The sequence below is a fragment of the Coregonus clupeaformis genome, chromosome 24 (genome assembly GCF_020615455.1).
Source record: "Coregonus clupeaformis isolate EN_2021a chromosome 24, ASM2061545v1, whole genome shotgun sequence".
NCBI lineage: Eukaryota > Metazoa > Chordata > Actinopteri > Salmoniformes > Salmonidae > Coregonus > Coregonus clupeaformis.
Genome location: NC_059215.1, coordinates 17,221,333 through 17,248,705, shown reverse-complemented (window position 1 = coordinate 17,248,705; position 27,373 = coordinate 17,221,333). Strand labels below are relative to the sequence as shown.

Genomic DNA, 27,373 nt, shown 5'->3' with positions numbered 1-27,373 from the left:
CTCACACCCAGGGAACCTTGAGGTTCTAACCTTATATGGCAGACCTCACACCCAGGGAACCTTGAGGTTCTAACATTATATGGCAGACCTCACACCCAGAGAACCTTGAGGTTCTAACATTACATGGCAGACCTCACACCCAGGGAACCTTGAGGTTCTATCTACAGTGGGGAGAACAAGTATTTGATACACTGCCGATTTTGCAGGTTTTCCTACTTACAAAGCATGTAGAGGTCTGTAATTTTTATCATAGGTACACTTAAACTGTGAAAGACGGAATCTAAAACAAAAATCCAGAAAATCACATTGTATGATTTTTAAGTAATTGATTTTCATTTTATTGCATGACGTAAGTATTTGATACATCAGAAAAGCAGAACTTAATATTTGGTACAGAAACCTTTGTTTGCAATTACAGAGATCATAAGTTTCCTGTAGGTCTTGACCAGGTTTGCACACACTGCAGCAGGGATTTTGGCCCACTCCTCCATACAGACCTTCTCCAGATCCTTCAGGTTTCGGGGCTGTCGCTGGGCAATACGGACTTTCAGCTCCCTCCAAAAATGTTCTATTGGGTTCAGGTCTGGAGACTGGCTAGGCCACTCCAGGACCTTGAGATTCTTCTTACGGAGCCACTCCTTAGTTTCCCTGGCTGTGTGTTTAGGGTCGTTGTCATGCTGGAAGACCCAGCCACGACCCATCTTCAATGCTCTTACTGAGGGAAGGAGGTTGTTGTCCAAGATCTCGCGATACATGGCCCCATCCATCCTCCCCTCAATACGGTGCAGTCGTCCTGTCCTCTTTGCAGAAAAGCATCCCCAAAGAATGATGTTTCCACCTCCATGCTTCACGGTTGGGATGGTGTTCTTGGGGTTGTACTCATCCTTCTTCTTCCTCCAAACACGGCGAGTGGAGTTTAGACCAAAAAGCTCTATTCTTGTCTCATCAGACCACATGACCTTCTCCCATTCCTCCTCTGGATCATCCAGATGGTCATTGGCAAACTTCAGACGGGCCTGGACATGCGCTGGCTTGAGCAGGTGGACCTTGCGTGCACTGCAGGATTTTAATCCATGACGGCGTAGTGTGTTACTAATGGTTTTCTTTGAGACTGTGGTCCCAGCTCTCTTCAGGTCATTGACCAGGTCCTGCCGTGTAGTTCTGGGCTGATCCCTCACCTTCCTCATGATCATTGATGCCCCACGAGGTGAGATCTTGCATGGAGCCCCAGACCGAGGGTGATTGACCATCATCTTGAACTTCTTCCATTTTCTAATAATTGCGCCAACAGTTGTTGCCTTCTCACCAAGCTGCTTGCCTATTGTCCTGTAGCCCATCTCAGCCTTGTGCAGGTCTACAATTTTATCCCTGATGTCCTTACACAGCTCTCTGGTCTTGGCCATTGTGGAGATGTTGGAGTCTGTTTGATTGAGTGTGTGGACAGGTGTCTTTTATACAGGTAACGAGTTCAAACAGGTGCATTTAAATCAGGTAATGAGTGGAGAACAGGAGGGCTTCTTAAAGATAAATTAACAGGTCTGTGAGAGCCGGAATTCTTACTGGTTGGTAGGTGATCAAATACTTATGTCATGCAATATAATGCAAATTAATTACTTAAAAATCATACAATGTGATTTTCTGGATTTTTGTTTTAGATTCCGTCTCTCACAGTTGAAGTGTACCTATGATAAAAATTACAGACCTCTACATGCTTTGTAAGTAGGAAAACCTGCAAAATCGGCAGTGTATCAAATACTTGTTCTCCCCACTGTATGTAGGTAAACATCAGCTTTACCAGGAATTGGAACAAGTTGAAGTGCAAACACTGTGCAAATTTGATTTATCTATGCTTTGTGTATCTTTGTACATTCTATATGCTTTGTGTATGTTTTTAAATTTTTTATTTGGGGGTAGATCAGCTTAATATTGCAGATAGATTGTAACTTCCATCAATGTAATTGTCTGCTGTCACGCCCTGGCTCTGGGGACACTTGTATGTTGAGCCAGGGTGTGCATTTCATTTGTTTATCCAGTATGTGTATTTCTATGTTGGCCTGAGTGGCTCCCAATCAGAGGCAACGAGTGTCAGCTGTCGTTGGTTGTCTCTGATTGGGAGCCATATTTAAACTGTCTGTTTCCCATTTGTGTTTGTGGGATCTTGTTTCAAGTCTGTTTATGTTAGACCGTGAACTGTCACGTATCGTTTGTTGTTTTGATCGTGTCTCTAATTAAAGAGTATGTTTGCCTGCAACGCTGCGCCTTGGTCCTCATCTCTGTTTGACGATCGTGACAGAAGATCCCACCTCGACTGGATCAAGCAGCGTGACGAGGAGAGAGGATGGACTTGGGAGGAGATGAGTGCGAGTCTGGCAAGAGGGATGGAGGCCTTGGCCACGGGTAGGAGTGAAGCCCATACATTTTTTAGGGGGGGCTAACGCCGTGACGACGGGGCAGCAGGAGGCCGCCAGGTTACGGGAGTCACTGGTCACCAGGGGGAAGGAGGATGTAGAGGCACGGCGAGAGGTACTGGCGTGTGTTGCCAGTCCGGTCCGGCCTGTTCCTGATCCCAACGTAGGGCCAGTGGTGTGTGTTCCCAGTACGGTCCGGCCTGTTCCTGCCACTCGCACCAAGTCAGTGGTGCGCTCGTCAGCCCGGCACGGCCCGTTCCTGCTCCCCGCACCAAGTCAGTGGTGCGCTTCGTCAACCGGTCCGGCCCGCTCCTGCTCCCCGCACCAAGTCAGTGGTGCGTTTGCGTCAGCCCGGCGCGGCCCGTTCCTGCTCCCGCCCAAGTCAGTGGTGCGCGTCGTCAGCCCGGTCCGGCCCATTCCTGCTCCCCGCACCAAGTCAGTGGGGCGCCAGTCCAGCCCGGCACGGCCCGTTCCTGCTCCCCGCACCAAGTCAGTGGTGCGCTCCGTCAGCCGGTCCGGCCCGCTCCTGCTCCCCGCACCAAGTCAGTGGTGCGTTTCGTCAACCGGCGCGGCCCGCTCCTGCTCCCCACACCAAGCCAGTGGTGTGCGTCGTCAGTCCGGCACGGCCCGTGTCTGTTCCACCGGTGGCTGGTCCGGCACAGGTCAGATGCTTCACGCCGGAGCTAGAGCAATCCGCTCCACCAGTGTGCAGTCCAGCTCCGGCCAGCGGGGCCAGACCGGACCAGGGGTACTTTGGGGGGTTGGAGATGGAGCGGGGATCAGGCCCGGAGCCGGATCCGCCGCCTAAGCGGAGTGCCCACCCGGTCCCTCCCCTGTGGTGTTTGGTGGGCGCGGTCGGAGTCCGCGCCTTTAGGGGGGGGTACTGTCACGCCCTGGCTCTGGGGACACTTGTATGTTGAGCCAGGGTGTGCATTTCATTTGTTTATCCAGTATGTGTATTTCTATGTTGGCCTGAGTGGCTCCCAATCAGAGGCAACGAGTGTTAGCTGTCGTTGGTTGTCTCTGATTGGGAGCCATATTTAAACTGTCTGTTTCCCATTTGTGTTTGTGGGATCTTGTTTCAAGTCTGTTTATGTTAGACCGTGAACTGTCACGTATCGTTTGTTGTTTTGATCGTGTCTCTAATTAAAGAGTATGTTTGCCTGCAACGCTGCGCCTTGGTCCTCATCTCTGTTTGACCATCGTGACATCTGCATCACTTCCAATCCCCCATGTTTTTTTATATACTCCCCTTTATTACTTTTCAACCCCGCCATCCTTTCCCTACTTGGGGTAATTTAGTGAACAACAATGCTTAGGCCTCTACTTCCAGCTTATACTTACTATCTACATTTTATGGACACAGTCAATTTTACAATAATTATATTTTGTTTGTTTTTTCTCCTGAACTTCTTCTACTCTCAACCTCTCCAATCATTTTCATGATGTCCATCCGGTTTGCTTCTATATGCCATATCTTTCTAACTGTGCTCTTTCCCAAAAGCTCCCAACATACAACCTATATACTTATTATGGACACAGTATGCTTACATTATTAGTTATTATTTGTTGTTAGTTGTTAATAGTCCCATCCTTCAACTCCATTCAACACCTCCCATCTATCTCTTAACACCATCCATATAGGATTTCTATTTGCCATATATATTTAAACTGTACTGTGATGTTTTACAAAAGTTCTGAACCTTTCTATTCTCATTGTTTCTATAGATTGTGAATTAAAAATAAACATTTTTGCTAAAAGTATTATTATATTATTGATCGATTGACTATGACTTTTCAGATCACCCAGTAATACTATCTGCAAGGTTAGCTCCAGGTAAATATTGCAATCCTTTAGCCATTCCTGGACCTGTGTCCAAAAAACAAGCTACAAATGGACAGAACCAAAACAAATGATCTAATGATTCTGTCTCTTCACAGCAAAATCTGCAGAGCTGGGAAGTTTTTATCCCCCATATAAATAACATTCTATTGGTAGCAAGAATTTTATATAATAATTTAAATTGAAAGATTCTAATTTTTGAATCCGGTGTCGTTTTGCGTGTCAGTTCATAAACACTATGCCATGGGATCAGTACGTCAAAAATCTCTTCCCAACTATTTTGCAATCTATATGGGACAGCTGTCAATCCTTTGGTCCTTAAATGAAACTGATATACTTTTTTATTTATCACAGTTTTCCTTAACCAATTATGTTCTTTAATGCAAGGCCGACAGACAAGTTCCTTACTTTCTCCCCCTTCCACTTTCCTCTTCCACTTTTTGCGGTAAGGCTGCAATTATTTGGTTGTAATTTTGGGTAGAGCAGACATTTCCATATGTTTTTGTTAGCTGCATGTGCGACATAACTCCACCAGTCCTACCGATGATATCATTTACGAAGATTATACCTTTTTTAAACATTTTGTCAAAAAATACAGTTTTTTTGTCAATTAGTATATTTGAATTTAACCACAATATTTGTTGCATTATTTGTCGTTTCTGGAGGATTAAATTGAAATTGCAACCAACTTTCTATGTCTTGTTTTAGAAATAGTGATATTTGGGAGATTATTTCCTTTTCAAATAACTGAAAATGAGTGGTTGTAATCTGAATAAAGGGAAAAAGGCCATTCTTGAACATTGGGTGAGACAATCTTACTAATTTGCTTGAGAACCAGTTCGGATTTAAGTATAACTTTTGTATGACTGAAGCTTTTAGTGATAGGTCTAAAGATGTAATATTTAATTATTTCTGTCCTCCGAATTCATATTCATTATATAAATAGGCCCGTTTAATTTTGTCTGGCTTGCCGTTCCAAATAAAATGGAATATTTTTTTCTCATATAATTTAAAAAACTGTTCGCTAGACGTAGGCAAGACCATAAGCAAATAGGTCAACTGGGATAATACTAAAGAGTTAATCAGGGTGATTTTTCCACAAATTGTCAGGTATTTACCTTTCCATGGTAGCAAGATCTTATCTATTTTTGCTAACTTTCTATTAAAATGTATTGAAGTGAGATCATTTATTTCCTTTGGGATATGTATTCCGAGTATATCCACATCACCATCAGACCATTTTATTGGTAAACTACATGGTAATGTAAAAACGGTATTTTTTAGTGATCCAATACGTAATATAGTACATTTGTCATAATTTGGTTGTAATCCAGAGAGGTTAAAACATGTATCTAGATCCTCTATGAGGCTGTGGAGGGATTCTAGTTGTGGATTTAAAAGAAAACATGAAACATCATCGTACAATGACACCTCTGTTTTTAAGCCCTGGATTTCTAATCCTCTGATATTATTATTGAATATGATTTTAATAGCTAACATCTCGATGACCACAATAAATAGATATGCCGATAGTGGACAACCTTGTTTCACTCCTCTTGACAGTTTAAAACTTTCTGAGAAATAGCCATTATTTACTATTTTACACATAGGGTTACTATACATGATTTTGACCCATTTTATAAGAGATTCTCCAAAATTGAAATGCTCCAGGCATTTATATATGAACCCCAGTCGTACTTTATCAAATGTCTTTTCGAAGTCTGCTATGAGCAGGCCTGGTTTCCCAGATTTTCCATAGTGTTCTATTGTTTCCAATACTTGCCTTATATTATCTCCAATGTATCTTCCATGTAAAAAACCTGTCTGATTAGAATGAATAATATCCGACAATACCTTTTTAATTCTATACGCTATACATTTTGCTAGCATTTTTGCATCACAACACTGAAGTGTAAGGGGCCTCCAATTTTTTTAATGGACTTGATCTTTATATTTTCCACTTGTATCCTGTTTCAGTAATAATGAGATCTTCTTCTTGAGTGTCAGATAATCTACCATTTACATAGGAGTGGTTAAAACATGCTAATAACGGTCCTCTTAGTATATCAAAAAAGGTTTGGTATATCTCGACTGGTATGCCATCCAACCCTGGAGTTTTCCCGGACTTAAAGTCATTAATTGCATCCAGAAGTTCCTCCTCTGTAATTTCACCTTCACATGAGTCTTTCTGTATGGCTGTTAATTTTACATTATCAATAGAAAAGAAATCTCAGTTAGAGGAGATGGAGGCGACTGAAAAGAAAACATATGCTTAAAGTACTTTGTTTCCTCCTTCAAAATATCATTTGGTGAATCATGGGTGACTCCGTCAATTGTAACCAGTTTCATTAAATTCTTTTTGGTAGCATTCCTATGTTGAAGATAAAAAAATAATTTTGTGCATTTTCCCCATATTCCATCCAGTTTGCTTTATTTTTATAATACATTACACTTGATCTTTCTTGAATAAGTTTCTCCATTTCTTTTTGTATCTTTGTACATTCTATATGCTTTGTGTATCTTTGTACATTCTTTATGCTTTGTGTATCTTTGTACATTCTTTATGCTTTGTGTGTCTTTGTACATTAGGCTCTAGTCTGTGTATCTATTTCTCACTATTCTGTTTGCCTTTGACGTATTGATTCTTGCTCCCAGTTTAGGCCATCCTTTGCTGTTGTTTAATATAGAGCTGCCTATTTGGTTACATTTCTGAGACTGAGATGTCACTATAAACTGATAGATAGATAACATGAATGGGACATTTTGCAGATGTTTTTTTGGTTCATGATGTTTGGATGGATGATGTAAACCAACTGAGAATACATACACTACATTATAAACAAGCCCTTCATTACTGGTTGAGCTGCACCAGAGCCTGTTACATGATTATATAAAATATCTCTGGCTGTGCTTGCTTGGTCACAGTTGTTGTTGTTGTTGTTTTCTCAGTCCACATCATTATGTGCGCACAGCATCTGACTTGAGGAACAGTCTGCTGTGCCAATAGTTAGGGTTGTCAAACGATGTGTTGCTGCTCGGCTCTCCCACTCCCACACCGGAGCACACTTTGATGTACCCCCCCAACCCTAGTCCGGCACACCTGCTACCAGCACCCCCCTCCTCAGGTGTGGTGGCCCTCCCCTTCCCTGGGACTGGGAGGTTTTGGTACTCTGCCTCCTGGTGGTCCCCTCGCTGGGAGCCCCTGGAGCCCCCTCCAAAGGCATCCATATCCTCATACTCCTCCACCTCCACCTGGCTGTCTACCACTGCTGTGAAACCATCTGGCCTGGGGTTGGGATTGGGGCTGGGGCTGAGGCTAGGTTTGGGGCTGTGGCTGGGTTTGGGCCTTGACTTGGGGCTGAGGCTGGGTTTGGGGCTAAGGCTGGTTTTGGGGCTAAGGCTGGGCTTGGGGAGGAGGCTGGGCTTGGGGCTGGGCCCTGCCACTTTGCTGCTCTCTCGGAGGAGTCTGGGCTGCTTGTTAGTGTACTGGTAAACTTCCTCCCCATCCTCGTCTTCCTTTCTTTCCTTCTCCTCTACCTCCTGACTCGTTCCTTCTTCTCTCTCTCGTTCTTCTGCCTCTGTCCTCCTCAAGTCAGCTGCTCGGCTCTCACGCCTCTCCCAGATGGGTCTCTCTGTATCTGTTGTGTTTGTGGTGCGCCGGATATCCATGTATTCATACTCCACTACAGCTGCCTGCTCTGGCCTCCCCTGAGTGGCCCCTCCACTGTCAGACAAAACAGATCCACTGTAAGGCCTCACAACCAGCAGCTGCAGCTTGTCTCCCTCTGCTACTCTAGCCACAGCACTATCAGAGGCCTCTGTTGAACCCTGGCTTCCCCCAGGAGTGGCTGCAGTGCCTGACGATGACTCCTGTGAGGCCCCATGCACTGTGTTGTTGCCCTCTAGTGGCGAGGGTGCTGTATTGTAGGTTGGGGAGGGCAGAGGTGAGGACTGTTTCCTCCATTCCACTGATGAAGGCCCTTCTATCTGTACAGAGGTGGCTCTGGGGGAGCGGGGCAATGGGGCTGGCTGTTTGGTCATCAGTTCATAGTCCGCGGTGGGGTCTGGGACAGTTGCTAACGGTGACAGCACATTTCTGGAGCTCCTAGAGCCCCTGAGAGATGTTCCACTTGGGCAAGAGTTTCTGGAGGCTGGGTGAGACAGCAGAGAATCTGCCACATAAAGGAGGAAAGCGATATTAGAGAATAGAACTAAGAATTCTATCACTCCATCAACACAGATGAATTTTTTTTAACAGTGATCACATTCCCGTGTAGCTCAGTTGGTAGAGCATGGTGTTTGCAATGCTAGGGTTGTGGGTTCGATTCCCATGGGGGGCCAGTATGAAAACATGTATGCACTCACTAACTGTAAGTCGCTCTGGATAAGAGCGTCTGCTAAATGACTAAAATGTAAACGTAAAATTAATGTGGTATGTTGCCTGCACATCAAGGAGTCACCTCTCTCTGGAGTGTCAGACACTCCAGGCAGCACGTATCCATAGTGATCTTCCTCTTGCTCAAGCCTGTTGGAGTGTGAGACTGCAGATTGGCTCCTATGCACCATGGTGGTGGAGGTGTGGTGGGTACTACTGCCACTGTCCCTGCCAGCTCTGGGCTGCTGCCTGCGCAAGCTGCTGCTCAGTGACACTCCCTCGGTCAGCTCAACGTCCAGGCCACTCCCTCTTCCCTCTGACACCTGTGACAGTGTCTTCGCTGAGTTCAGACAAGACTGCTGGGAGAACAGCTGAAAGAAGGATACAGTGAAAATACCTTTGAGTTTCAAGAATATGTTATAAGTGCAAAATTAATAGTCATCATCGTCATTCATAGACCATCATCATCATCACGAATCGGGATGAGACTTGAATCCGATACAACATATTTATGTGTCTGAGTTTCCTGAAACAGTAATTTCCTCTTGGCAACGTTTAGTCATAATACTGATTTAAGTGAAGCCATTTGGCAAAGTGGAGTCATAATACTTATTGCTCTCAGTTAAATAAGGCCAAGACCTCTTGTACTTTGGTGTGATGTGTTAGTGCCAGTTGTTTCTGGCTATTCGCATGGGGAAATTACGGCCCTAATATCAAGATCTCCTTATCTGTGATGTGTGATGTGTTGTGGTGTCTGACCTCTGCAGAGCTGGGGGTCATGGGAAGGTACCCTACTGGTTTGGCCTGAAAGGTGGCACTGGCACTCTGAGAGGTCAAAGAGAGAGAGAGAGAGAGAGAGAGAGAGAGAGGTTAAAGTTCACACTGACCTTTTACAACTTGATATTCGAGTGTGTAACTCATAGTGTTTTTTATGTTTGATACCGGAGCTCCGAGGCATGTGTCAAAATCGCTAAGCAGTTTTTTTTCCGAAGCAGTGTGCCGATGCTTGTATCGCTTTATCAGAAGCACGTGATCAATGACGTCGGAAGCTTTGTTTCGTCAAACAACCACCTGATTGGTTTGGTATTGGTTTCGGTAGAAGACAAAAAAGGCTACAAAAAGTTTCACCTCACCGGTAGATTAGAGGGCAGAGTACGTAGTTTAGAGGGTAGAGTACAGGAACTATGGAACATTCAAGGTCGTGAGGGTGAGGCTTAGAGGGTAGAGTACAGGAACTATGGAACATTCAAGGTCGTGAGGGTGAGGCTTAGAGGGTAGAGTACAGGAACTATGGAACATTCAAGGTCGTGAGGGTGAGGCTTAGAGGGTAGAGTACAGGAACTATGGAACATTCAAGGACGTGAGGGTGAGGTAGAATCCCGTTGAAGGCACACAATTTATTTATATTTTTATGTGAAACCACACTTTCTGCACTGTTGTTCAAATAATTTGCTTTATTTCGTATAGTATAAGCTTCTGTCTTAAGCATCCTAAATAATGCCATAAATTCAGTTTTTGAAAAATTGTAAACTTGAAGGCAAAAAAGGTGAGAACCTGGTATTCCACCTGATCATAGGCTCCTAAAGTCAACGACTTACCGCTGTGCCACAGAGTTTTGATACAAACAGTGGAGAAAGAAAACGTCTATCTGATAATCACACACTGTTCTTTTGGATCCTTATCGGATTCATTTTAGGTATATAGGAGGTCGTCGAAGGAGGAGGTCGTCGGGTAAGCTTGGCGTCGGGTAAGCTTGGCTTTATACATAGCTTGGGCTTTGTCGAGTAAGGCTTAAACTATGTATTTAGATTGTAGTTAGGTATTGTAGGCAGTTATCGTGGGTTGTTGTATGTAATTATTGTAGGTTAGTATTGTATTCGGCTGTGCCGGGTGTAGCACGAAGCTAGCTAGCTAACCCACCACCTGGACTAGCTGGCGAGTAGCTATTAGCAACGGTATAGCTGTTTCACGCCTGAGAGTGCCTGTAATTACGCCAGCTGGCTGCCTACAATAATTACATACAATAATTGCCTACCATTCAGCTGTTTTCTAACCTCATTGTCTGAACCGTTAACGTTAGGTAGCAAGTGGCTACTGTGCTTGAAATTTAGCTAGCTTGTTGCCACCTGGATAGCTACTAGTAAACAATAGCTGGAACGACCGAGCGAACAGACGCGAACTGGCTGAGTCAATTCAGTGGCTAGCTTTGCACTTGGCTAGCTAACAGTAGCTGCTAGGGGTAAGTCATAACCTACATTTGTGTTTTGTTTTTTTACATATTGATAGCCCGAGTCGTTCAAGGAATTCGGGACATGGGTGACTAGTTAACGTTAGTTTGGCTCTCTCTGTGTGTTTGTGCCGTGAAAGGAGGGGTTCTTCTTTGTCTGAAAGCAATGGCTAGCTAGTTTGCTAACTATTCTAGCTAACTAACTGGCTGAATAAGTTGACGACGGACTCGCTCAAGCTGTCGGGACTAACCCACAACGTTAGACACGGACACGAACGATCTGCTTGCGTGTTGATACACTGGTGGTTTGTTGTGGCCGGCATGCTAGCTGGCTGTGGCGTCTTATGACGAGGTGCCCGGACGATTTTCACGGAATAATACTGCACCTAGTTAGCTAGCTGAATAAACTAAGTTAGTCTATTCCTAGAAACATTGAACCGCTGTAGTTTACAACAATTATAGTTTCGGAGGTGGAAGTTGGGAGAGTTATATTTGGGGGTTGTGGTGAGGGAGGCCCCGCTCTCTCCTTTCCCAGATGTTTAGTTAATTTCATTCCGATCTCCTCTGCATTATTGTAGCCATCTGCTGCAGCCTGTCAACTATGCCTCTGCCTATCCCTGTTCTCTCCTCTCCGCACAGGCTACACAAACGCCTCACACCGCGTGGCTGCTGCCTCTCTAACCTGGTGGTCCCTGCACGCACCTCCCACGTGGAGTTCCAGGTCTCAGGCAGCCTCTGGAACTGCCGTTCTGCTGCCAACAAGGCAGAGTTCATCTCAGCCTATGCTACCCTCCAGTCCCTCGACTTCTTGGCGCTGACGGAAAATTGATTACCACTGAAAACACTGCTACTCCTGCTGCTCTCTCCTCGTCTGACCATGTGTTCTCGCATACCCCGAGAGCATCTGGTCAGCGGGGTGGTGGCACAGGAATCCTCATCTCTCCCAAGTAGACATTCTCAATTTTTCCCCTGACCCATCTGTCTATCTCCTCATTTGAATTCCATGCTGTCACAGTCACTAGCCCATTTAAGCTTAATATCCTTGTCATCTATCGCCCTCCAGGTTCCCTCGGAGAGTTCATCAATGAGCTTGACGCCTTGATAAGTTCCTTTCCTGAGGATGGCTCACCCCTCACAGTTCTGGGGGATTTCAACCTCCCTACGTCTACATTTGACTCATTTCTCTCTGCCTCCTTCTTTCCACTCCTCTCCTCTTTTGACCTCACCCTCTCACCGTCCCCCTACTCACAAGGCAGGCAATACGCTTGACCTCATCTTTACTAGATGCTGTTGTTCTACTAATCTCACTGCAACTCCCCTCCAAGTCTCCGACCACTACTTTGCATCCTTTTCTCTCTCCCTCTCCTCCAACACTACTCACTCTGCCCCTACACAGATGGTAATGCGCCGTCGCAACCTTCGCTCTCTCTCTCCCGCTACTCTCTCCTCTTCCATCCTATCATCTCTTCCCTCTGCTAAATCCTTCTCCCTCCAATCTCCTGATTCTGCCTCCTCAACCCTCCTCTCCTCCCTTTCTGCATCCTTTGACTCTATATGTCCCCTATCCTCCCGGCCGGCTCGGTCCACTCCTCCAGCTCCGTGGCTTGATGACTCATTGCGAGCTCAAAGAACAGAGCTCCGGGCAGCTGAGCGGAAATGGAAGAAAACTAGACTCCCTGCGGACCTGGCATCTTTTCACTCCCTCCTCTCTACGTTTTCTTCATCTGTTTCTGCTGCTAAGGCCACTTTCTACCACTCTAAATTCCAAGCATCTGCCTCTAACCCTAGGAAGCTCTTTGCCACATTCTCCTCCCTGCTGAATCCCCCCATCCTCCCTCTCTGTGGATGACTTCGTCAACCATTTTGAAAAGAAGGTTGACGACATCCGATCCTTGTTTGTTAAGTCAAATGACACTGCTGGTCCTGCTCACACTGCCCTACCCTATGCTTTGACCTCTTTCTCCCCTCTCTCTCCAGATAAAATCTTGCGACTTGTGACGGCAGGCCGCCCAACAACCTGCCCGCTTGACCCTATCCCCTCCTCTCTTCTCCAGACCATCTCCGGTGACCTTCTCCCCTTACCTCACCTCGCTGATCAACTCATCCTTGACCACTGGCTATGTCCCTTCCGTCTTCAAGAGAGCGAGAGTTGCACCCTTCTCAAAAAAACCAACACTCGATCCCTCTGATGTCAACAACTACAGACCAGTATCCCTTCTCTCTTTTCTCTCCAAAACTATTGAGCGTGCCGTCTCTAGCCAACTCTCTTGCTATCTCTCTCAGAATGACCTTCTTGATCCAAACCAGTCAGGTTTCAAGACTGGTCATTCAACTGAGACTGCTCTTCTCTGTGTCACGGAGGCTCTCCGCACTGCTAAAGCTAACTCTCTCTCCTCTGCTCTTGTCCTTCTAGACCTGTCTGCTGCCTTTGATACTGTGAACCATCAGATCCTCCTCTCTACCCTCTCCGAGCTGGGCATCTCCGGCGCGGCTCACTCTTGGATTGCGTCCTACCTGACCAGTCGCTCCTACCAAGTGGTGTGGCGAGAAGCTGTCTCCGCACCACGTGCTCTCACCACTGGTGTCCCCCAGGGCTCAGTTCTAGGCCCTCTCCTATTCTCACTATACACCAAGTCACTTGGCTCTGTCATATCCTCACATGGCCTCTCCTATCATTGCTACGCTGATGACACACAACTAATCTTCTCCTTTCCCCCTTCTGATAACCAGGTGGCGAATCGCATCTCTGCATGTCTGGCAGACATATCAGTATGGATGACGGATCACCACCTCAAGCTGAACCTTGGCAAGACGGAGCTGCTCTTCCTCCCGGGGAAGGACTGCCTGTTCCATGATCTCGCCATCACGGTTGACAACTCCGTTGTGTCCTCCTCCCAGAGTGCGAAGAGCCTTGGCGTGACCCTGGACAACACCCTGTCGTTCTCCGCTAACATCAAGGCGGTGACCCGATCCTGTAGGTTCATGCTCTACAACATTCGGAGAGTACGACCCTGCCTTATACAGGAAGCGGCACAGGTCCTAATCCAGGCACTTGTCATCTCCCGTCTGGATTACTGCAACTCGCTGTTGGCTGGGCTCCCTGCCTGTGCCATTAAACCCCTACAACTCATCCAGAATGCCGCAGCCCGTCTGGTGTTCAACCTTCCCAAGTTCTCTCACGTCACCCCGCTCCTCCGCACACTCCACTGGCTTCCAGTTGAAGCTCGCATCTGCTACAAGACCATGGTGCTTGCCTACGGAGCTGTGAGGGGAACGGCACCTCCGTACCGTCAGGCTCTGATCAGTCCCTACACCCAAACGAGGGCATTGCGTTCATCCACCTCTGGCCTGCTGGCTCCCCTACCTCTGCGGAAGCATAGTTCCCGCTCAGCCCAGTCAAAACTGTTCGCTGCTCTGGCACCCCAATGGTGGCACAAGCTCCCTCACGACGCCAGGACAGCGGAGTCACTCACCACCTTCCGGAGACATTTAAAACCCCACCTCTTTAAGGAATACCTGGGATAGGATAAAGTAATCCTTCTACACCCCCCTTACCCCAACCCCCCCCAAAAAAAAAAACAGTTTTTCGGCACAATTTGGTGAAAGCGCTGAAGCCTTCAGAAAGCCTTGTTTTCCCATCACTAGTAACTCAATAGATGTGATTAGTGCAGAAATTCAAGTTATGTATGCAGATGAATAAGATTTACCCTATATGAGCTCATCCTCAGGCGAGACATCCTGGATGGGGGCAGGGTAAGAGGAGGAGTGGCCAAACCATCCTCCAATCCCTCCTCATCCTGGTCCTCCAGGCCCGCCTCCAAATTGTCCAGCTCTGATTCCCGTTGGTGGGATTCTTCTGGCCCCGCCTCTCCTCTGTCCTATAGGCAAAGTGTCAGTAATAAAGACTTATGTCAATAGGACTTGAATAGACAGAAAAGTAATAAAGTGCTGTAATCTTTTCCTTACCTTGATGACAAGGTAGCGAGGTGGGTCTCTTGCCATGCGAATAAAGTCATTGGCCAGTTCTTTGAAGGTCGGGCGAATATTCTCATCAATCATCCAGCCTGGTAAAAGAAAACAATAAGATGATCAATGTCCAAACGTTGCTGGGTGAACCAGTTGACACCATGCATATAGTGGAGTATTTTGCTGTGTGTGTACGTCAGAGAGCACAGAGTGAAATGTGTGTTAGTCACCCTATGGAAAAGAAAGAAAATACCTGTCATTTAAATAGAAACCATTTAATTTCAACCTTGAATGTTCTGATGGGGATCGTTTGTGGTCGTTTGTGGTCAAAATAATTTTTAAAGTGTGCTGGTATTTCTCCTCTTATCCCATGGCAGTTTTGTCGTTTGTTGGATGTACATAGTGTTACTTTTGAACGATTACTCACACTTGACCATGACCATGTAGACATCTATAGTACAGATGTGGGGTTGGGACAGGCGCTCTCCCTTCTCCAGTAGACTGGGAACATCTTGGGGCTGCATGGATGCGTAGGGCTCTGCTCCGAATGACATCATCTCCCACACTGTCACTCCTGCAGAGGGGAGAGGTTATGTCATGATGACATAGACGTTTAACACAAACAGACGGAGGGACAGATGGACAGACAGACAGACAGACAGACAGACAGACAGACATACAGACAGACAGACAGACAGACAGACAGACAGACAGAGAAAGACATTTGACACACAGAGACACAGAGACACATACAGACAGACAGACAAACAGAGACACATACAGACAGACAGACAGACAGACAGACAGACAGACAGACGGACAAAGACACACACAGACAGACAGACAGACAGACAGACAGACAGACAGACAGACAGACAGACAGACAGGGAAAGCCATTTGACACAGACACACAGAGACACAGAGACACAGAGACACAGAGACACAGAGACACAGAGACACAGACAGACAGACAGACAGACAGACAGAGAGACAGACAGACAGAGAAAGACATTTGACACACAGAGACACAGAGACACATACAGACAGACAGACAAACAGAGACACATACAGACAGACAGACAGACGGACAAAGACACACACAGACAGACAGACAGACAGACAGACAAAGAAAGACATTTGACACAGACAGAGACACAGACAAACAGACAGACAAAGACTTTTGACACAGACAGACAGAGACACATACAGACAGACAGATACAGAGACAGACAGACAGATACACATACAGACAGACAGACAGACAGAGAGAGAGAGAGACACAGACAGACAGACAGAGATACAGACAGAAGACAGACAGACACTTATGACCATGCTGTCTGACCATAACTCCAGACATCACTCTGATGAGTGTATGTTCGGAACAGGATGCTTTCCAGGGCCATCCATTTTATGTTTATGGGAGTCTGGAAGAAACATAGAAGCAGAAGCTCATTTTGTCTGTTTATAGTAGACAACAACTTGTGAAGAAATACAATATCTTGATGAATCAAGGTGAATGGTGTTACAGGAGGGGGTCGCAGTTCCGGAGCGACCCACTAGGTGTCATCCTCCGACAACCTTAGGCACATCCTCACACAGTCTTGATTAATCATTATCTTATTGGTGTCATCTGTGTCTACCTGTTCACCTGTGTATTTATGCCCTCACTTCCCTTACTCTGTTTTCTCTGCTAGTTCTCGATGCCAAACAGTACTAATCAGTGTCTGATCGCGAGACGTATGTACAGGTACTTGAGAAGTGTTCTCCCTGTTTCATTGTTGTTTTCAGTCATAGTTAGTATTTCGTATGTTTGCTGTCAGCCTGTTTTTGGAGACCAATTTGCTCCTCCTTTATTTTTTGTGTGACAAGTCCGTTATTTTGTATCCTGGTTTTGGGACCACCAGTAAATATCCTTGTTTCACCATCTCTGCCTACTGCCTACTGTCTATCCTGCACCGCACCTGGGTCATACCTCACACCAACCCTTACAGAATGGAGCGGTGAATGTGTGTCCTGATTACCTTGTTACTGTCACTGTAGACATATTTCTTGTCATCAGGATAGAGCAGGTCAGCCACACCGTAGTCAGAAATCTGGACAAAGTAATCATTCTTCAGCATTACGTTCCTGGCAGCCAGGTTCCTGTGCACCATACAGCGCTCCTCCAGGTAGTACATGCCCTGAAGACAGACACACAAGAGGTCACCCACAAAACACTGAGTCCTGATAATAACTGTGAAACAGAGAGACTCAATAAGAGACTTAGGGTAAGATAACCCTTTTTTTATCCCTTTTGATTTTGATTCCCGGTAGAACCTTTTTACCAAAGGGTTCTTAAGGTGTTTTCACACTTTTTCCCTTTCAGCCATTTTTTTGTGAACTCAGTGCAGTTAGCTTAATATTTTGTGCAGTGTGAACACTCCAAAGGAGCTCAGACCCCTCAAAAGAGCCCCCGAAGCGAACCGATCTGAGATCATCTCGAGAGGTGGTCTGAATTCGGTTCGCTTGAATTCCGGGGTCTGGTTCCCTTTTTTAGGACAATGTGAACACAAATCTCCCCAGGTTCACTTGTCATTATTCCTGCACCACACACTAGACTACTGCAGCACCGTTTCCCCTGCCATAACCCCTCACAATAGACTACTGCAGCACCGTTTCCCCTGCCATAACCCCTCACAATAGACTACTGCAGCACCGTTTCCCCTGCCATAACCCCACACACTAGACTACTGCAGCACCGTTTCCCCTGCCATAACCCCACACAATAGACTACTGCAGCACCGTTTCCCCTGCCATAACCCCACACACAAGACTACTGCAGCACCGTTTCCCCTGCCATAACCCCACACACTAGACTACTGCAGCACCGTTTCCCCTGCCATAACCCCACACACTAGACTACTGCAGCACCGTTTCCCCTGCCATAACCCCTCACACTAGACTACTGCAGCACCGTTTCCCCTGCCATAACCCCACACACTAGACTACTGCAGCACCGTTTCCCCTGCCATAACCCCACACACTAGACTACTGCAGCACCGTTTCCCCTGCCATAACCCCTCACACTAGACTACTGCAGCACCGTTTCCCCTGCCATAACCCCTCACACTAGACTACTGCAGCACCATTTCCCCTGCCATAACCCCACACACTAGACTACTGCAGCACCGTTTCCCCTGCCATAACCCCACACACTAGACTACTGCAGCACCGTTTCCCCTGCCATAACCCCACACACTAGACTACTGCAGCACCGTTTCCCCTGCCATAACCCCACACACTAGACTACTGCAGCACCGTTTCCCCTGCCATAACCCCACACACAAGACTACTGCAGCACCGTTTCCCCTGCCATAACCCCACACACTAGACTACTGCAGCACCGTTTCCCCTGCCATAACCCCACACACTAGACTACTGCAGCACCGTTTCCCCTGCCATAACCCCACACACCAGACTACTGCAGCACTGTTTCCCCTGCCATAACCCCTCATAAAAGAGAGAAGATGATGTGCAGGTTCGTGTAAAGAAATGGGTGCTATTTTGGGATATTGATTAGCGATTGTCAAGGATGCACAGAAATTCCTAAATATGTGTGGAGTTTTTTGTTCAGATTATCTGTTTGCAAAATATGATCTATAGGCTACGATACAGCAGCTTAATAAGCTGTTTATTCGATTGTGGAGTTCGAATAGTGTGAGAAGGCAACATATTTGGTGAGAATCACAACATACAGTGCATTCAGAAAGTATTCAGACCCCTTGACCTTTTCCACATTTTGTTACGTTACAGCCTTATTCTAAAATGGATTAAATAAATACAAATCCTCATCAATCTATACACAATACCCCATAATGACAAAGCGCAAACCGGTTTTTAGAAATGTTTGCAAATGTATTAAAAATAAAAAACTGAAATACCTTTGCAATGAGACTCAAAATTGAGCTCAGGTGCATCCTGTTTCCATTGATCTGTAACGATCCCGGCAGTCTGAGTCGGGTCCTGTCTGTGGACTAGTTTTTATGTTCGTTATCTCCAGTTTCCCGAGGGTTCTGGAACGCTCCGGGGAGCTCTCTTGATTTCCGCACCTGCATCCCATCAGCAATCTGCACACCTGGTCCTGATCATCACCCTTCTTAGGCTCTGGCCTAACATCCATTCCCTGCCGGATCGTTAGCCATGAACAGTAGGTTTACCAGAGTATCAGTCTTAGAGCCTAGCGTTAGTTTTGTTGTTTTTGCACCTTGTTGGTTTGTTGCTTACTTACCCCGTTTTTGTTCCATCTGCAGTCACCCGTCCGGAACCTTCATCCAACCTCTGCCTGGTGGTCGGCGGCTGCCGACCCAGGATGGGATCAACCACTGCACCCCCAACAACTAATCAACGCCGCCCGCTCTGTTCCCTGGATTATTCAGCATCACTCTTGAATTTGTAAATAAACACTCACCTTCGTTTCAACTTACCTTGTCCTGGTCTGCTTCTGGGTTCTGGCTTAGCAACTCGTGACAGAACGATCCGGCCAGTAATGAACCCAGCGGACCTGGACTCTGTTCGCCATGCCATTACCCAGCAGGAGAAGATGTTGGGCCATCATAGCACGGTACTACAGGAGATCGCGTTGTCAGTTCGGAACCTTTCTACCGGTCTGACGGAGGTCCAGAACCAACGCAAGTGTCCGGTGGAGGATCCACTACCGGTTTCACCCATCTCGCCTGCCGCTTCTGAAGCTGTGTCCTTCCGTGAGCCCAAGGTTCCGACGCCGGATAAATATGAGGGGGAGCTGGGAAGATGCCGTTCCTTCCTTATGCAGTGTGGATTAGTGTTCGATCTACAGCCCTACTCTTATGCCACAGACAAGGCTAGGATAGCCTTTGTGATTGAGTTGCTGCGTGGTCGAGCGCTGGAGTGGGCTTCAGCCGTTTGGGAACGACAGGATCCCTGCATGGCTTCATACCAGGGGTTCACGGCCGAGATGAGGAAGCTCTTCGACCATTCCGTCCGAGGGAGGGACGCAGCTAGGCGCCTGTTTTCGCTCGCCAAGGAACTCGCAGCGTGGCCGACTTCGTGATCGAGTTCAAGACGTTGGCTGTGGAGAGTGGGTGGAATGAGGAGGCTCTGCAAGCGGCCTTTTACCAGGGTCTGTCGGAGCAGCTCAAGGATGAGTTGATCTCCTATCCGGAGCCTAGTGACCTGGACAGCTTGGTAGCCTTGTCTATTCGGGTGGATAATCGAGTCCGAGAGCGAAGGAGGGAGAAGCAATGGGTTCCGTCCAACCGATCAGCTTCTCAGGTTCCAGTCGGGTCGTCAAACTGCGCGGCTCGCTAAAGTTGGGAGGACTTTTAGCGAGCCAGTTTCGACCTCTCAATACCTCTGTCAGACCCCGTTTCCCGGCTACCCTTATGAACAGGAATCAGAGCTTAGCGATTAACGCTTTATCGATTCAGGTGCCGATGGAAGCTTTCTAGATGCCGAGTTGGTGGAACAGCTGGGGCTTTCCAAGGAGCAATTGCCGGAAGCCATTGAAGCTACCACTCTGGACGGCAGTAGTCTGGCACGTATCACGATGAGGACTGAACCGGTTAAGATGCGGTTGTCGGGGAATCATTCTGAGATGATTTCATTCTTCATTCTGCCGTCTTCCCATGTTCCTCTGGTCCTTGGATACCCCTGGCTGAAGGAACACAATCCCACGTTCGATTGGGTGACGGGCAAGGTAACGAGTTGGAGCCTTGATTGTCATGCTAACTGTCTCAAGACTGCCTGCCCCCATTCGGTTCCCAGTCAGGTGATTGAGGCTAAACCCCCAGATTTGTCCCTGGTTCCCGAGACATATCACGATTTGGGGGAAGTTTTCAGTAAGCAGAAGGCTCTGTCACTCCCTCCCCACCGACCATATGATTGTGCCATCAACCTGTTCCCTGGAGCTGTCTACCCCAAGGGAAGGTTATACAGTATCTCCCGACCTGAACGTGAGGCTTTGGAGACCTACATCAAGGAGTCCCTAGCTGCTGGTCTCGTTCGTCCCTCGTCATCACCCCTGGGGGCAGGATTCTTCTTTGTGGGTAAGAAGGATGGCTCTCTTCGACCGTGTATTGATTATCGGGGGTTGAATGACATCACGGTCAAGAACAAGTATCCCCTGCCCTTGATGAGTTCTGCCTTCGACTCCTTACAGGGTGCTACGGTGTTCACCAAGCTAGACCTACGCAATGCGTATCACATGGTCCGGATCAGAGAGGGGGACGAGTGGTTGACGGGTTTCAATACACCGATGGGTCACTCGAGTATCAGGTGATGCCGTTTGGACTGACCAATGCTCCAGCGGTATTCCAGAGTATGGTGAACGACGTCCTGAGAGATATGATCGGTCTCTTTGTGTTTGTTTACCTGGATGACATTCTGATCTTCTCGAAGGAACCTTCCGACCACGTCCAGCATGTCCGGCAGGTTCTGCAGCGATTGTTGGAGAATCGCCTGTTCGTGAAGGCCGAGAAGTGCGAGTTTCACGCCCACACGACATCCTTTCTCGGGTACATCATCTCCAGGGGAGAGATTAGGATGGACCAGGAGAAGGTTAGAGCGGTTCTGGAATGGGCCCAGCCCGGTGCGAGATTGCAGCTCCAGAGATTTTTGGGGTTTGCGAATTTCTACCGCAGATTCATCCGGGATTACAGCCGTGTGGCCGCTCCGTTAACTGCCTTGACTTCCAGTATCAGGACCTTCAAGTGGAATCCGGAGGCGGATCGAGCGTTTCTGGATTTGAAGAGGCGATTCACCAACGCACCCGATTCTCTCTCAACCGGACACGGCCCGTCAGTTCGTCGTTGAAGTGGGACGCGTCTGATGTGGGAGTTGGCGCCATCCTGTCGCAGCGATGCTCCACGGACAGTAAACTCCATCCCTGCGCCTACTACCTCGTCGCCTTTCGCCTGCGGAGAGGAATTACGATGTGGGTAACCGGGAGCTTCTCGCGGTGAAACTTGCCTTGGAGGAGTGGCGCCACTGGTTGGAGGGGGCGGAGCAACCGTTTATTGTCTGGACTGACCACAAGAATCTTGCTTACGTGCAATCGGCTAAACGTCTCAACTCCCGTCAGGCCAGGTGGGCGTTGTTTTTCGGACGATTCAAGTTTTCCCTGACGTTCCGACCTGGATCTAAGAACGGCAAGGCGGACGCCTTGTCCCGGATGTTCTCCAAGACGGAGGAGAGTGGGTCCAAGACCGAGACAATTCTCCCCCGGAACTGCGTCGTGGGAGCAGTTATGTGGAAGATTGAGGAGGAGGTGCTGGCGGCCCTTCGGACTCAGCCCGGTCCCGGTAACGGTCCACCCGGTCGGTTGTTTGTGCCTGAGTCGGTTCGTCCTGCTGTCCTCAAATGGTCCCACGCCAGCAAGATGGCTTGTCACCCTGGCGTGGCTCGGACAATGGCGTTTCTTCGCAGACGTTTTTGGTGGCCTGCCATGGCCGAGGATACTCGGGGTTATGTTGCTGCCTGTCCAGTGTGTGCGCAGAATAAGAGTACCAATCGGCCCAGCTCTGGACTACTTCACCCCCTTCCTATTCCCCGGCGACCATGGTCGCATCTGGCCCTGGACTTTGTCACTGGGTTGCCCGCTTCTGAGGGGAACACGGTCGTTCTGACTATCGTGGACAGATTCAGCAAGTTCGCCCACTTTGTGCCAATTGCCAAGCTTCCCTCTGCCTCGGAGACGTCCGAGATCCTGGTTAGGGAGGTTTTCAGGGTCCACGGGTTGCCCAGTGATATCGTTTCCGACCGTGGCCCTCAGTTTACCTCTGCTGTCTGGAAGTCCTTCTGTTTGGCCATTGGAGCTACAGTCAGTCTCACATCTGGTTTTCACCCCCAATCTAATGGTCAGGCGGAGAGAGCCAACCAGAAGATGGAATCCACGCTACGCTGCCTGGCCTCTTCCAACCCCACCTCCTGGGTCTCTCAGTTGCCTTGGGTTGAGTATGCCCACAATACTCTCCCTACATCTGCCACTGGGATGTCTCCCTTCCAGTGCCTGTATGGCTACCAACCTCCCTTGTTCCCTTCTCAGGAGAAGGAGCTCTCAGTGCCTTCTGTTCAGGTCCATATTCGTCGTTGCCACCGGACCTGGCATCGGGCCAGAAAAGCACTCCTTAGAGTTTCGGACCGGTATCAGCTCCAGGCGAATCGTCGCCGGATCCCCGCTCCCACCTACACCATCGGAGATAGGGTCTGGTTGGCCACACGGGATCTTCCTTTACGGACTGAGTCTAGGAAGTTGTTACCGAAGTTCATTGGTCCGTTTGTGGTGGAGAAGGTGATCAATCCGGTGGCAGTTCGACTCAAACTCCCGAGGACGCTCAGAGTCCATCCCACCTTTCATGTCTCCTGCCTCAAGCCTGTTTTTCTCAGTCCTCTGTTGCCTCCTCCGCCTCCTCCTCCTCCTCCTCGGATGATCGGAGGTGGTCCTGCCTACACGGTGCGTCGCATCATGGATTCCAGACGGCGGGGCCGGGGTTTCCAGTATCTCGTGGACTGGGAGGGGTATGGTCCTGAAGAGAGGAGTTGGATTCCGCGGCGACAGGTCCTAGATGCTGACCTCATCAGTGACTTCTACCGCCTCCATCCTGGCGCTCCGGGGAGTCCGCCCGGTGGCGTTCGTCGGAGGGGGGGTACTGTAACGATCCCGGCAGTCTGAGTCGGGTCCTGTCTGTGGACTAGTTTTTATGTTCGTTATCTCCAGTTTCCCGAGGGTTCTGGAACGCTCCGGGGAGCTCTCTTGATTTCCGCACCTGCATCCCATCAGCAATCTGCACACCTGGTCCTGATCATCACCCTTCTTAGGCTCTGGCCTAACATCCATTCCCTGCCGGATCGTTAGCCATGAACAGTAGGTTTACCAGAGTATCAGTCTTAGAGCCTAGCGTTAGTTTTGTTGTTTTTGCACCTTGTTGGTTTGTTGCTTACTTACCCCGTTTTTGTTCCATCTGCAGTCACCCGTCCGGAACCTTCATCCAACCTCTGCCTGGTGGTCGGCGGCTGCCGACCCAGGATGGGATCAACCACTGCACCCCCAACAACTAATCAACGCCGCCCGCTCTGTTCCCTGGATTATTCAGCATCACTCTTGAATTTGTAAATAAACACTCACCTTCGTTTCAACTTACCTTGTCCTGGTCTGCTTCTGGGTTCTGGCTTAGCAACTCGTGACATGATCATCCTTGAGATGTTTCTACAACAAAAAAACTGTTTTTGCTTTGTCATTATGGGGTATAGTGTGTAGATTGATGAGGGGGAAAAAAAACTATTGAATCCATTTTAGAATAAGGCTGTAACGTAACAAAATGTGGAAAAAGTAAAGGGGTCTGAATACTTTCCGAATGCACTGTATGGTACAAAACAATTCTAGCTCCTAAAGGGGCAGTAGCCTACACTGGGTGTACAATTTTCAATTACAGCATTATTTAATCTGCAGTTATTCTTCTGCTATTTATTCTGTTACCAATAATATTTACATGTTAATAGTATCTTTTGATTACAATTATTATGTCTAATCTTTTAACTAAATGCAATCTATTAGCTTCCAAAATGTAAGTAGGTATTTAGCTGTCCGATAACACGTTTTGATGGAATGGCTTGTCCTGTACTTTGTAAAAACCCAGAGTGCATTGAGTGAATGTTGGAAATATATTTTGGTTCCTTCCTAAATATAGCAATGTGAATGCAAAGAGGACTGTGACCACAAAATAGGTGAAGTGAACTGGCAAAAGGGTTGAGTCCCCATTCAAAGACAAGGGCAGTGTGAATACAAAGAGAACTGAGTTATTTTACCCCAGAGTTCACTTTAAAGAGGCCTGAGATCGTTTCTTTTAAAGAGGACTATATGTGAAAACACCCTTAAAAGGTATTTGTGTTTTGTTTTTACATACTGGTAACCAGAGTCGTTCAAGGGAATTCGGGACATGGGTGACTAGTTAACGTTAGCTTGGCTCTCTCTGTGTGTTCGTGCCATGGGAGGAGGGGTTGGTTCGTTTGCAGAGAGCAATGGCTAGCTAGTATGCTAACTATTCTAGCTAACTAACTGGCTGAATAAGTTGACGATGTACTCACTCAAACTGTCAAAACTAACCCAAAACTTTACACAACGTTAGACACGGACACGAATGATCTGCTTGGCGTGTTAACACACTGGTGGTTTGTTGTAACCGAGTATTGGTGCTAAACCATTTTATTGGAGGCTGGCATGCTAGTTGGCTATGGCGTCATAGGATTCGGTGACCTGGACGGTTTTCACAGAAGAATAATGTACCAAGATAGCTAGCTGAATAAACTAAATTAGAGTCTATTCCTAGAAAACATTGAACCGCTGTAGTTTACAACAATTATAATTTCTAAAGTGGAAGTTGGGAGAGTTATATTTGAGTGTTTCAGTGAAACGTAAGTGAGGGAGGCCCCGCTCTCTCGCTTTCCCAGATGTTTAGTTCATTTCCTTCCAATCTCCTTTGCATTATTGTAGCCTTTTTCTGTAGCCTGTTAACTATGTTTCTGTCTATCCCTGTTCTCTCCTCTCTGCACAGGCCATACAAACGCTTCACACCACGTGGCTGTTGCCACTCTAATCTGGTGGTTCCTGCGCGCACGACCCACGTGGAGTTCCAGGTCTCTGAGAGCCTCTGGAACTGCCGTTCTGCAGCCAACAAGGCAGAGTTCATCTCAGCCTATGCTACCCTCCAGTCCCTCGACTTCTTGGCGCTGACGGAAACATGGATTACCACAGAAAACACTGCTACTCCTACTGCTCTTTCCTCGTCTAACCATGTGTTCTCGCATACCCAAGAGCATCTGGTCAGCGCGGCGGTGGCACAGGAATCCTCATCTCTCCCAAGTGGACATTCTCTCTTTTTCCCCTGACCCATCTGTCTATCTCCTCATTTGAATTCTATGCTGTCACAGTCACTAGCCCATTCAAGCTTAACATCCTTGTCATTTATCGCCTTCCAGGTTCCCTTGGAGAGTTCATCAATGAGCTTGATGCCTTGATAAGTTCCTTTCCTGAGGATGGCTCACCCCTTACAGTTCTGGGTGACTTTAACCTCCCTACATCTGCCTTTGACTCATTTCTCTCTGCCTCCTTCTTTCCACTCCTTTCCTCTTTTGACCTCACCCTCTCACCGTCCCCCCCTACTCACAAGGCAGGCAATACGTTTGACCTCATCTTTACTAGATGCTGTTCTTCTACTAATCTCACTGCAACTCCCCTCCAAGTCTCCGACCACTACTTTGTATCCTTTTCTCTCTCGCTCTCCTCCAACACTACTCACTCTGCCCCTACTCAGATGGTAATGTGCCGTCGCAACCTTCGCTCTCTCTCTCCCGCTACTCTCTCCTCTTCCATCCTATCATCTCTTCCCTCTGCTAATTCCTTCTCCCTCCAATCTCCTGATTCTGCCTCCTCAACCCTCCTCTCCTCCCTTTCTGCATCTTTTGACTCTCTATGTCCCCTATCCTCCCGGCCGGCTCGGTCCTCCCCTCCTGCTCCGTGGCTTGACGACTCATTGCGAGCTCACAGAAGAGGGCTCCGGGCAGCCGAGCAGAAATGGAGGAAAACTAGACTCCCTGCGGACCTGTCATCTTTTCACTCCCTCCTCTCTACATTCTCTTCCTCTGTTTCCGCTGCCAAAGCCACTTTCTACCACTCTAAATTTCAAGCCTCTGCCTCTAACCCTAGGAAGCTCTTTGCCACCTTCTCCTCCCTGCTGAATCCTCCTCCTCCTCCCCCTCCCTCCTCCCTCTCTGTGGATAACTTTGTCAACCATTTTGAAAAGAAGGTTGACGACATCCGATCCTCATTTATTAAGTCAAATGACACTGCCCTACCCTATGCTTTGACTTCTTTCTCCCCTCTCTCTCCAGATGAAATCTTGCGACTTGTGACGGCCGGCCGCCCAACAACCTGCCCGCTTGACCCTATCCCCTCCTCTCTTCTCCAGACCATTTCCGGAGACCTTCTCCCTTACCTCACCTCGCTCATCAACTCATCCTTGACCGCTGGCCATGTCCCTTCTGTCTTCAAGAGAGCGAGAGTTGCACCCCTCCTCAAAAAACCTACACTCGATCCCTCCGATGTCAACAACTACAGACCAGTATCCCTTCTTTCTTTTCTCTCCAAAACTCTTGAGCGTGCCGTCTCTAGCCAACTCTCCTGCTATCTCTCTCAGAATTACCTTCTTGATCCAAACCAGTCAGGTTTCAAGACTGGTCATTCAACTGAGACTGCTCTTCTCTGTGTCACGGAGGCTCTCCGCACTGCTAAAGCCAACTCTCTCTCCTCTGCTCTTATCCTTCTAGACCTATCCGCTGCCTTTGATACTGTGAACCATCAGATCCTCCTCTCCACCCTCTCCGAGTTGGGCATCTCCGGCGCTGCTTACTCTTGGATTGCGTCCTACCTGACAGGTCGCTCCTACCAGGTGGCGTGGCGAGAATCTGTCTCCGCACCATGTGCTCTCACCACTGGTGTCCCCCAAGGCTCAGTTCTAGGCCCTCTCCTATTCTCTCTATACACC

At 47.9% G+C, this 27,373-nt stretch overlaps 1 protein-coding gene across 1 annotated transcript in view; it reads right to left on the bottom strand.

Moving 5' to 3' along the window:
- Positions 1 to 6,668: 6,668 nt before the first annotated feature.
- Positions 6,669 to 27,373, bottom strand: part of LOC121537899 (receptor tyrosine-protein kinase erbB-3) — a 51,786-nt gene continuing 31,081 nt past the window's right edge. The window contains exons 21-28 of the mRNA XM_041845543.1: positions 16,841 to 16,999; positions 16,162 to 16,243; positions 15,247 to 15,393; positions 14,820 to 14,917; positions 14,561 to 14,731; positions 9,386 to 9,451; positions 8,712 to 8,997; positions 6,669 to 8,423 (exon numbers count right to left, since the gene is read on the bottom strand). Coding sequence (XP_041701477.1) covers positions 7,210 to 8,423; positions 8,712 to 8,997; positions 9,386 to 9,451; positions 14,561 to 14,731; positions 14,820 to 14,917; positions 15,247 to 15,393; positions 16,162 to 16,243; positions 16,841 to 16,999 — 2,223 coding nt within the window. The 3' untranslated portion in view covers positions 6,669 to 7,209. The remainder of the gene's footprint in view (positions 8,424 to 8,711; positions 8,998 to 9,385; positions 9,452 to 14,560; positions 14,732 to 14,819; positions 14,918 to 15,246; positions 15,394 to 16,161; positions 16,244 to 16,840; positions 17,000 to 27,373) is intronic.